General features: G+C 44.8%; 1 protein-coding gene across 1 annotated transcript in view; it reads right to left on the bottom strand.

The window, feature by feature from the left end:
* SCARA5 (scavenger receptor class A member 5) overlaps nucleotides 1-12,744 on the bottom strand; it is a 133,427-nt gene that overhangs the window by 99,210 nt on the left and 21,473 nt on the right. The window contains exon 3 of the mRNA XM_061425063.1: nucleotides 2,143-2,271. Within this exon, the coding sequence (XP_061281047.1) occupies nucleotides 2,143-2,271 (129 nt within the window). The remainder of the gene's footprint in view (nucleotides 1-2,142; nucleotides 2,272-12,744) is intronic.

Here is a 12,744-nt window from a genome sequence, read left to right as displayed (position 1 = left end):
TCCCCCACAGGCAATATGGTATTCATGAACTTCGGGTTCAAAGGTAATTATGATGATCAAAATCCTCCCCAGGTTTTCACACGGAATAACTAAGGAAGCAAGGCAAACTTTCCATGAGATTAGGAAACCATGCACCACTTTCCTTTCCGAAACTTCCAGAATGGTCATCGTAAATCCCATTCAACTTCAAGACAGGAAGAAAAAAAAAAAAAACAACAACTCTCTGTGTTGAGCTGGGTATCCTGTCTGGTTAGAAACCCTCCTCTGTTTTGAATGGGAATTTGTCTCGTTACAAAATCCACCCATTCACTTAGTTCTACCCTCTGAGACCACACAGAACTATGCCCACCCTTTCCCACCTGGCAGCCTGTCAGACACCAGAAGGGAAACTTCATTCCCCAGCAACCCTTCTCTGCCCAAGAGGTGATGCCCTTCCAGGCCTCCCAGGCCTTCCAGGGACCTGCCCCAGGGTCCCCACCAGCCTGGGTCTCACCTCTAGACCCTCTTCCATCACCTAAAAATTCTCACTCAGCTGAGTAGTTGTAACAACATAGCTCAGCTTTCCTGCTGCGCTGAAACACTTTCCAAAAATTCTGGAAATTTGTTATGGTCATGGCTGCCAAGCCCACAAAACCCAGATCCCAATCTCTCACTGAGCAGCCCAAGAACATGTGCAAAAAAAAAAGAAAACCCTTTGGCTGGACATCATCTCTTGGTCCCTGGGATGAATCATAAGTTTCTTTCATTGTTGGTCTTGGCTGCTCCCCCCAGGTCAAAGTTGATGGTTGATGAGACAGATACCACCCCTAGTGATACCCTCTGCTCCGAGTGTGGAAATCTGAGGGCAAAGGCAGCACTGAATATCCCAGCACAGGGTCCAAGTGATTAGACTCATTGACAGAAGGTGACACAAGACCAGGGGTCGCTCCTGAGGGGTCATCTGCAAGGGTTTAATCTCCCTTTTCCTGCCCCAGAGGTAAGGGCAGGAATTAAGAATTAAGTCAAGGACTCCACCCGGCACTCCAAGTCAGCTCTGCGTTGTCAGAAGACTTTCTTTGACTAACCCCCCACACACTCCCCACCAGGATCTCCATGCAACACCCTCACTTCCTCTGTCTGCATATCCACTGGATCACCATAGCACTTGTGTGTCAATGTCACAGGCACCATCATAGTCCCTGTTGCATTCTGCCCTGAGACAGGACTCTGCCTCTGTGCTCCTGCCTTGTCCCCTAGACTGGGACCTCCTGGAGGGGAGCCCCTGGGTCTTATTTATCAGTGTCTCCGATCCTAGCATGGAATCTGACACAAAGTACGCACTCACGTAGGATGAATGATGCCAAAATGAGCTGATGCCTTGGCCTCACTTTGTCAAGCCTTTCATATCTCCATAGAGATAGGTGGGAATTGAGCATCCCTCCCTCTGGGTGGGAGTCAGGAGAGACCACCATGGCCTCCGTGCCTGTGTCCCATCATCTCCATCACAGTGGGATGACCTGTGTGTGAGCTGGGATGCTCAAAGTATGAGATCCTCCACCTGATCCCTTCCTGAGTCCATGAGCTCTGCTTCTTCCTGGTTAGAGAAGGTGGACCAAAATCCAGACCATCACCAGCCTATTCTATAAGCAGAAACTGGGGAGAAGAGCCCGGCTGACCTGGGGCAAATTCATCCCACCCCCAGGAATCACAGAGGGGCAGCAAGTTGACCACAACCCTGATTAACCTCAGCAATGAAGTGTCTTGTAACTATTTCCATCATATCCCAGGACAGGGGAACCAGCCTGCTCAGTACAAACCACAGCACAGAGCTCCGGGGAGGCCCAGGGTAACGCGCAATGTCAACACGATGAGTCAGGACAAGGCAGAAGCCTCTTAAGAGTGGCTAGGTCTCTGCTCTGGGACTTGGAGATTTCTCACCCTCACATCCAACTCACCCAACATGACATAAGCAATGCTGCTCGGGATCATGCCTGGTCAGAAAGACCAGCCAGCTTATTCCTTTGTGGTTTCCATGTTAACAAGGGCAGTGTTTGGACTCCTGACTGTGGGAATGAACAGCAGAGGCTCCCACTCCCCATTTCCCATCCGCTCTCACCTCTTGCTCACTTCCTTAAAGGCCAGGGTGGCAAAGGATGCTCTTACCTGCTAAGATGAAGATGCCCACGAGAATCAGAAAGACCAGCAGGTAGAGCCCGAGGACTGCATGCTTCAGGGCTGACAGGGAGCCCAGCTGGGTACAGCAGCCACCTGCTCGTCCTTTGTGGCATGGACCTAACAAGAAGGGTAGGAAGAAGAGGGGAAAAGACATTTGAGAATTCCCAAAGCTGCTTTGCTCTTTTTGTCTCATCGCTCCCTGATGCATGTGGATGTTCATGTGGCAGCACTCCCCACCCCCACCTCCCGTCACCACACACACCTTCTGCACATCTGTAATGCAGGTGGAATAGTAGGGAGCATCTCAGAACTGTGATAAGCTTTTCAGCTTCTCTCTCTCCTCCCAACCTCTGCTCATGAACGAGCCAGAAGGCATCCCAACAGCTCACATGGCCATACAAACCCACCCTCCTGGAGCCAGTGCAAGTAGCAGAGAAAGCTAGGATAGGCTGCCCTTTACAAATGTTATTGTCCCCCGTGATCAGGAGAAGATGGAGAGCATTTTAAAAAGAGGTTGCAAACTCCAGGGAAGGGAGGTGGGCCAGGTGGGCCTGGGGAACCCAGCAGTGCATGCCCCATCTGGAAGCGGTGGCTATGTCAGAATGAGGGCCAGGTGTTGACAGGTCCAAAAATTTTAAGACAAGCCAGAGATTATTTAGAGAAATCTCCCTTTTTTATGTGTTGACAACTAATTAGGGGAGAAAAAAGACAAAGGAAAGGAAAAACCACTAGGGAGTGTAAACAAAACACATTTATACGGCAGGGCTGACCACCAGTTTACAACCTTGGGTTTAGATTTACAGGAAAACATAGTACAGAACTTCTTCCTGTGAAACTATTCAAGGCTCACCGGGTTCTGGTCAAAATGGAACAGCAAAATACCAGAGTTCTAACGGACCTTGGGGCTTCCCAGGTGGCACTAGTGGTAAAGAAGACACCTGCCAACTCAGGAGATGCAAAAGACGCAGGTTTGATCCTTGGGTCGGGAAGATCCCCTGGGGGAGGAAATGGCACCCCATTCTGGTATTCTTGCCTGAAATATCCCATGGACAGAGGAGTCTGGCTGGCTACAGTCCATGGAGCTTCAAAGAGTCGGTCACGACTGAGTGTCTGAGCACAATGGACCCCATGGATTGTCTAATTCAACCCCTTCAGTTAATAAAGGTTGTCAAATGTAAGGGATAGACCCTGGGGTGAGGATGCCAGGTCCTGATTCCAGGTCATCTTTCCACGAGAATTCTTCAACCCTCCTTAAGACGACTGCTACAGAGGCCAGCAAGCTCACCCATCTCCACCTCCTCGGTTGACTGACAGTGGAGAGGAAGAGATGCCATCCTGCCCTGACTCCCAGCATGGCAGGTAAGAAATGATGGAGGGCTTTTTTTTTTTTTTTCATAACATGCCCATATTATGTTCAATCCCCACCCCCTGCAAGGAAGAGTATTGCCAACTGGAGAACTGTTCATTGCACAGGGAGGCAGATGTGGGAGCCCAAAAAGGCTGACAACAGATGTTGAAATAATTGGTATTCAAAAAACATTTGTAGAGATGCTGTGATAGGACTTGCTAGCAGTCCAGTGGCAAAGACTCCATGCTTCCAAGGCAGGGGACACAGATTCAATCCTTGATCAGGGAACTAGGATCCCACATGCCATGAGGCACAGCCAAAAGATATCCAATTTTTATTTAATAAAAAAAAAAGATGCTGAGATGTTTGTGATCCTTGGTACCTTGGGGTTCACCAGGGAGGTGCTTCGGGGGCTCCTTACTACCTATCAGGTAGCATTGCCATAGCTCACCAGAGGTATTGTTCGGTGAAGAAAATTTTCCCACACATTTATTCTATTTTATTGAAAATACTGTTGCTAAAACAGCTAAGTAGAACTCTTACACAATACTTCCATAAAACATCGGGTACAACTTGGAACAAGTTGTCGAGAAATACAAATTCAATTACCATTCTCGTCAACCCTCAAGTGTTAGCAAATTTTGAAGAGTTAAACTGATTTTCCACTAAGTCTTGCGCAAAATACATTTTTCTAATGTACGCTAAATCTTCTTTTCCAGAACGTTCTATCTCTTCCCCCACAGTATTATCTATAACCTGTTTTGCTCCTAAATATGCCAGCTTCTTGTAGCATTTTGTTGTTTTTGTTTGTTTCTAATGAGAACAGCTGGCTGGCCAGTTGCAACTCAGTAGAGAAAAGTTTATTTCCTTCAGAAACCTGAGTTTATTTCCCTCAGGAACATAGGCATAGCATCATGTATTGCACAACTTTTTTTTTTTTTTTAATTTAAAGCCTTTATTGAACTTGTTGCAATATTGCTTCTGTTGTTTATGTTTTGGTTTCTTGGTCCCAAGGCATGTGGGATCTTAGCTCCGTGACCAGGGATCGAACCCATAGCCCTTGCATTGGAAGGCACAGTCTTAACCACTGAACCACCAGGGAAGTCCCTAAATATTAGTATCAGCTCTCCTGCTCTAAGCCCTGCTTCCTCTTGAGACGATGATAAGGATGCCAGCCTAGCTATCGGGAGGGACCAGAAGATACCCAGGCTGAAACGCCATTATCTTTATGTTTATCCCAAATTCATCTTGGGCTTCTCCATTCGTTGGCTTTGTTTGACCCCTTCCTATTTCTCTTGAAGGTTTAATTAAGTTTAACCAAATTCTGTTAACCGTTCCAGTTTCACTGGACAATTATATGTTCATTATAAAAAGAATCTATTCTCTCAAAAAGATGTTGATATAATTTTTTTTGCACATAACTTTTTTTACTAAGGCACAACACTACATTATACCTTGCCTGAGCTTGCTGCTAAGTTGCTTCAGTCGTGTCCGACTCTGTGCGACCCCATGGACTGCAGCCTACCAGGCTCCTCCATTCATGGGATTTTCCAGGTAAGAGTACTGGAGTAGGGTGCCATTGCCTTCTCCTGCCTGAGCTTGAGGAAGTCTATTGAGTAAGTTGAGCATTAATACAGTAAAGGATTAAGGGCAACAATACAGAGTCATGGATTGACTAGTGAGGCTACTTCATGATTTATAAAGGGATGGGTTAGTGCTAATTGCCATTCAGTTTGAAATTTTTCAGCTTGAGAAGGAAAACAAAATAATCAGGACCTCTTCCTTCCTCTAGGGATGAAAACATTTTCCTAAACCAATGAGTTACGAGGGCAAAGCTTCTTTTCCTTTACTCCCACTAATAAGAACATCATCCCTTGATTGTCAAGTCTGTGCTGACTTTCAGTGTTGGCAGAATAAGGGGAGAAAAAATCACACAGCCAAGAAGACTTGCATCTTGTTTTGTTGTTGCATGTTTGTTTCTAGCTCATTGTAAGAGTGGGTCAAACTGCAATGATACAGTTCTAATTTTCCCCCCCCCAAAAAAGAGGAGAGAATTCCCTGTTGGTCCAGTGGTTAAGACTCCACACTTCCACTGCAGGGGGCACAGGTTTGATGTCTAGTCAGGGAATTAAGATCCTGCATGGTGCATAGCCTGGTCAAAAAACTGTTTTTAATTAAGAAAAAAAATGAGTAGCTCCCTTCTCCTCTACCTGAGGCTTCTGTCTAATAAGTGCCACTGGTGACAGGTCCCTTTGTCCACAAACACACACGACACAGAACCTCCTCTGAGACAGCTCAGTCCTTTTAACAAACTATTACTCTGTACATTATACAAAATCTGTTTTAAACAGAACAAGGGTTTCAGACAGAGATTTTCCACCAATGGTTAGACAAGCAGAACTCCACTGAATGATTCTGGCAAGATGGCTAGTGAATATGATTATAAGGGAAAGACAGGAGACAATATAGGGTAAAGACGAGTTACTAAATCTGCTCAAAACACATTTATTAATTTTTAATGTAGTATGGCAGCAGCATGTTAACTGAGTAAACCATTCAAAGTATTAAGTTTACTGGAAAATTGAAAACGCTCCGAAACCATGCAGTCAGTAATATATTCATTTATTTGACTTTTTATAAAAGTAAAAGAAATGAGCCATCAAGCCATGAAAAGATATGGAGGAAACTTAAGTGCCTTTTAGTAAATGTGTGCATGTGTGCAAGGTCATTTCAGTCGGGTCCAACTCTTTGCAACCACATGGACTGTAACCTGCCAGGCTCCTCTGTCCATGCAATTCTCCAGGCAAGAATACTAGAGTGGGTTGCCATGCCCTCCTCCAAGGGATCTTTCCGACCCAGGGATCAACCCCCACATCTCTTATGTCTCCTACACTGGCAGACTGGTTCTTTGCTGATAGCACCATCTGGAAAGCCCATATTAGTAAGTAAAAGATGCCAATCTGAAAAGGCTACTTACTGTATCATTCCAACTGTATGGCATTCTGGAAAAGGCAAAACTATGAGGACAATAATAAGATCAGTGGACACCAAAGGAGGAGGGATGGATAGGTAGAGCACAGAGGACTTCTAGGACAGTAAAACCATTCTGTGTGATACTATAATGACGGATGCAGATCATTGCACATTTGTCTAAAACATTGCACATTTGTCTAAACCCACAGAATGCAGAGCAGCAAGAGGGAACCCTAATGTAAGCCATGGACTTTGGATGATAATGATGTCAATGCAGGCTCATCAGTTGTAACAGGTGTACCTCCCTAGTGGGGATGTTGATTGTAAGGGGGGCTGTGCATGTGTGGGGCAGGGGGCATGTGGGAACTCTCTGTAGTTTCCACTTAATTTTACTGTAAACCTAAAACTGCTCTAAAAATTAGTCTACTAAAAAAAAGTAAAGGTTTTGACTTATGGATTGTTGAGATAAAATCTCTGTTGTTGTTCAGTCGCTAAGTCGTGTCCAACTCTGCGATGCCATGGACTGCAGCATGCCAGGCTTCCCTGTCCTTCACTATCTCCCAGAAAAAGAAAAATGAACATTGCTCAGTTGTGTCTGACTCTTTGCGACCCCATGGAGTATAGTCCATCGAATTCTCCAGGCCAGAATACTGGAGTGGGTAGCCTTTCCCTTCTCCAGGGGATCTTCCCAACTCAGGGATTGAACCCAGGTCTCCCACAGTGCAGGCAGATTCTTTACCAGCTGAGCCACAGGGGAAGCCCAAGAATGCTGGAGTAGGTAGCCTATCCCTTCTCCAGTAGATCTTCCCGGCCCAGGAATCAAACCAGGGTCTCCTGCATTGCAGGTGGATTCTTTACCAACCAAGCTAGTCTGCTCAAATTCATGTCCACTGAGTCAGTGATGCCATCCAACCATGTCATCCTCCATTGCTCCCTTTTCCTCCTGCCCTCAATCTTTCTCAGCATCAGGGTCTTTTCCAATGAGTCAGCTCTTTGCATCTGACAAAACGTGGTTCACTGGAGGAGGGAATGGCAAACCACTCCAGTATTCTTGCCTCGAGAAAACCCATGAACAGTAAAAACTCTAATAGACTTTTATTAAGCATCCACTGTCCTGCTGTGGAAGCCATCTTTGGATGGCTTCCAGAGGATGCCACCCCCTTGCATAGTCTCTTTCTGCACTCCACCGGGATTGGTTTGTGTGACCAATAGAATATGGCATAAGTGATAGCGTGTCACTCCTGAGATGAGACAAAAGACACTGCTGTTCCCTCCTTGCTTGCTCTTTATCTCTCTTGGAATATTCATTTGGGGGGAAGCCAGCCTCTATGTCATGAATACACTATGGAGAGGCTACATACTAAGGAACTGAGGCCTTCAGCCAACAGCCACGTGAGTGAGTCTGGAAGCAGTTTCTCCAGCCAAATCAAGACATCAGATGACTACACTCTGGCTGAGATCTCGACAGCAGTCTCATGAGAAACCCAGAGCCAGGGCAACCCAGCTAAGTTGCTCCCAGACTTCTGCCAGATAGGATTATACATATATAAATTAAATATATGGGATTATAAATATGTATATACACATATTTCTGAGCAACATTTTGGATCTGAAAAAAAAAAATCTTAGATGTCCTTTCACCCCCATGGCTTTCTCAGAAACAGAGTGAGACAAGAAATTTTTATTGCTTTAAGCTGCTAAGGTTTGGGGTAATTTGTTCCGCAGCAGTAGATAACTAATACACTATGATAGACAGTGGGAAACACAAAGACAGCAGCTGCTTGAGGGAAGGATTTTTGTCAGCATCATTTATGTCCAACTTTTCAGTTCCTAAACCAGCACAGGCATATAGCAGGCATTCAGAAAATGTGCTGAATGAGAGATGAAGATGCAATCACTGCCTTTCAGATGCTCACATCTGAGGGGAAGAAGATGTATAAACAGATAAGTATTGCAGAGGTGGAATAAAGTAGTATAGTGGGGTGATAAGGCACAAGCCAAGTGTGGTACTGCAGAGGCAATGATTCTTTGTGTCAGCAGCTCATCCCAGGGTCTGCTGGAGGAGCAGTAACTCAAGGCTTTGAAGCCCAGGCCTTCCTAGATGGCTGAAATTTTCTCTTTTTCTCTAGCTTGATCATCTTATTTGTAAATTTGAAAACTATGACTTTAAGATGTAGGTTTATCAGATCAGATCAGATCAGTCGATCAGTCATGTCCGACTTTTTGTGACCCCATGAATCGTAGCACGACAGGCCTCCCTGTCCATCACCAGCTCCTGGAGTTCACCCAGACTCACGTCCATCGAGTCGGTGATGCCATCCAGCCATCTCATCCTCTGTCGTCCCCTTCTCCTCCTGCCCCCAATCCCTCCCAGCATCAGAGTCTTTTCCAATGAGTCAGGTAGCCAAAGTACTGGAGTTTCAGCTTTAGCATCATTCCTTCCAAAGAAATCTCAGGGCTGATCTCCTTCAGAATGGACTGGTTGGATCTCCTTGCAGTCCAAGGGACTCTCAAGAGTCTTCTCCAAGACCACAGTTCAAAAGCATCAATTCTTTGGTGCTCAGCCTTCTTCACAGTCCAACTCTCACATCCATACATGACCACAGGAAAAACCATAGCCCTGACTAGACGGACCTTTGTTGGCAAAGTAATGTCTCTGCTTTTGATATGCTATCTAGGTTGGTCATAACTTTCCTTCCAAGGAGTAAGCATCTTTAAGAATAGGGGCTTCCCAGGTGGCTCAGTGGCAAAGAATCTACCAGCCAAGGCAGATGACACAGGAGAAGAGGGTTCGATGCCTGGGTCAGAAGATCCCCGGGAGCAGGAAATGACAACCCACTCCAGTATTCTTGCCTGGAGAATCCCATGGACAGTGGAGCCTTGTGGGCTATGGTCCATGGGGTCACAAAGAGTTGGACATGACTGAGCGACTGAGCATTTGACTTTAAGAAGAAAACTGAAAACTTTCTTCCTCCATATGAGAACAGTTCTGAGGAACGTACCAGACAAAGCTGTTAGTTATTAAACATAGTTGTTTGGTCACACACAAAACCAGATCTAGAGAGAGAAGGGCACCACCAAAACAAAGCAAAAGCTCTTCCAAGGTCTAGGAGAATCAAGGGAAAAGTTTTTCACCTCTCGATGGCCTTCAGAAAGGAGGGTGTCATCTCAGGAGATCAAGGAGCCAAGAGAAGGAGGCTCAAGAGCCTTAGAGAAGACCGTGGCTTCAAAACAGCAAACAACAAGTCAAAAATAAGTACCAAGTGATGTGCAGAATGGGTTCTGCATGCCAGGCTGGGAGAGTTGTTTATCTCAGTGGGGAGTCATGCTTCCTGATGGCTGGCTGGAAACAGTCAGTGGATGGTTTCTCAGACTCTACACACCACATCCACATGAAGCCTGCACCATTTTGCCAGAGCTGAGTATTCCTGGGCTATTATTTTCTTTCTCTATTGTGTGTGTGTGTTAGTCACTCAGTCGTGTCTGACTCTTTGAGACCCCATGCACTGTAGCTTTCCAGGCTCCTCTGTCCATGGGGATTCTCTACGAAAGAACCCTGGAGTGAGTTGCCATTCCCTTCTTCAGGGGATCTTCCCAATGCAGGGATCAAACTTGGGTCTCCCGAATTACAGGCAGATTGTTTACCATCTGAGTCACCAGGGAAGCCCCATTTTAAAAAATTTATTTATTGGCTGTTGTGAGTCTCTGTTGCTGCATGGGGGCTTTCTCTAGTTGCAGCAGATGGGAGCGACTGTTGTGGTGTGTGGGATTCTCACTGCAGTGGCTTTTCTTGTTTTGGAGCACAGGCTCTAGACGCCCTGGCTTCAGTAGCTGTGACTCCTGGGCTTAGCTGCCCTGGGCATGTGGGATCTTTCCGATTAGGGGTCGAACCAGTGACCTTTGCATCGCAAGATGGATTCTTAACTACTGGACCACCAGGGAAGCCCTCATTCCACTTTTTTTAAACTGAAATTTATGTAAGAAGGGAGTTTTCTATCATCTTCATAAGTGGAAAAATTAGTGTCTTCCTATTACACTATTACTAATGGAGAAATATCAATAACCTCAGATACGCAGATGACACCACCCTTATGGCAGAAAGTGAAGAAGAACTAAAGAGCCTCTTGATGAAAGTGAAAGAAGAGAGTGAAAAAGTTGGCTTAAAGCTCAACGTTCAGGAAACTAAGATCATGGCATCTGGTCCCATCACTTCATAGCAAATAGATGAGGAAACAGTGGAAACAGTGGCTGACTCTATTTTTCTGGGCTCCAAAATCACTGCAGATGGTGATTGCAGCCATGAAATTAAAAGACACTTACTCCTTGGAAGGAAAGTTATAACCAACCTAGACAGCATATTCAAAAGCAGAGACGTTACTTTGCCAACAAAGGTCCATCTAGTCAAGGCCATGGTTTTTCCAGTGGTCATGTATGGATGTGAGAGTTGGACTATAAAGAAAGCTGAGTGCCAAAGAATTGATGCTTTTGAACTGTGGTGTTGGAGAATGGAGAAGAGTCTTGAGAGTCCCTTGGACTGCAAGGAGATCCAACCAGTCCATTCTAAAGGAGATCAGTCCTGGGTGTTCATTGGAAGGACTAATGTTGAAGCTGAAACTCCAGTACTTTGGCCACCTGATGTGAAGAGCTGACTCATTTGAAAAGACTCTGAACCTGGGAAAGATTGAGGGCAAGAGAAGGGGATGACAGAGGATGAGATGGTTGGATGGCATCACCGACTCAGTGGACATATCTAATTATTAAAACAGCAAATTCACACCCATAGATCACTTTGAATACTGCTGTCTTGCATATAGTCATATTCTGAGAGTCACTGATGTTAGTAAAAGTAATTAAATCACAGTTCAGTGAAAGTTGTGGGGGGAAGAATTTTGATGTACTTCACAGAAGACTTCTCTTCTTGAGAAGCAAAACAAAACTTTTTTGTATGTTCAAGATAATAATCCAGAAGGTAGAATGTTGAAGTTAAGTGCCACTGAAATAACCATTTCAGAACCTTGCCCTTACCTTTGGTACTAATCTCATTATTCACAATTGTTGATTTCCATTTTTGTCTTCCAAAGGTGTCCTGAGACTCACTCATCTCCCTATCCATCAATCAGCACACAGCAGAACCATTGCAATAAGTTTCTTTGCAAGAACAAAGACATGTGTAATCCATTTATTTTTGGTGCAAAGACTGGTTCTCAAAGTTACTGTATGCAAATAGTTGACACATTTCTGTTGGCTGCAAAAGATATTTTTTGAGCAAAATTTTGGTCCCAAAAAATAAAATCTTGGCTTTCCTTATTCACCCATGATTTGGAATTGCTACTTAGTGCTTGTAGAGGTGAATTGTGGGAGAAATTCATTGGAACTGAATTGACACTTAATCCTGGCTGAGTAGCATCATCAGGCATAGCTCTTCTTAGATATCTAGAAGCCTGAGCTGTTCCCCTGGATGTCTTAATTCCAATTCAATGATGAAATCACATATCTATGGCAACAGGTACCCAGTTCTGAAGTAAGGCATTTGTCATTATCAAAACAACATGAAGACATATTTTTGGAAAATCAATGAAGTCTCACTATTATCAGAGCTTCATTTTAAAACTTTGATTTCTCTTTAACAGGATACACACAAAAGGGGGTTGCCTAAAACTATTATTCCCTGAGGTTAAAATTGTGAAGCATTCCTTTTAATCATGGGAACAAGAGGACACCCTAAAGAGCTTTTGTTAAAATACTGTCTGCTTAGGGCAGGGAGGTGATTAGGAGCAAAGGTTAAAGAACAGAAAAGGAAAATTTATCTGAAAACTACTCAGCCCCAAACAGTTGAGCTGAGGAAGAGTCTGGAGATGGTGTCCGGATGTCAGTGGGAGCCCCGGAACCACAGGGCCTTTGTTTCCTGGAGGATGTATTGTATTAGGCAGGTGAGGGTTCCTGACACTCTCAGGCGTACAAACATGGGTATGGGGCTCTGAGCAGGCTGGTTCAAAGCCTGCCTCTGTTCATACTGGCTGGGAGAGCCTGAGAAAGCACGCTGAGGCAGCCCCTGCATCAATTTAGCCTTTCTTTGCAAAACTGATTGTTCAGTATCTTTTTTTTTTCTTGTAAGATTTTGTTTGCTGTGGACCATTTTTTTAAGTCTTGACTGAATTTGTTAACAATATTGTTTGTGTTTTATGTTTTGGCTTTTTGGTCATGGGGCATATGGGATCTTAGTTCCCCCAATCATGGATTGAATGCATGCCCCCTGCATTGGAAGGCAA

The sequence above is a fragment of the Bos javanicus genome, chromosome 8, assembly GCF_032452875.1.
Source record: "Bos javanicus breed banteng chromosome 8, ARS-OSU_banteng_1.0, whole genome shotgun sequence".
Lineage (NCBI taxonomy): Eukaryota > Metazoa > Chordata > Mammalia > Artiodactyla > Bovidae > Bos > Bos javanicus.
The sequence above is the reverse complement of the archived record's forward strand: the minus strand, read 5'-3'. Positions and strand labels throughout refer to the sequence as shown.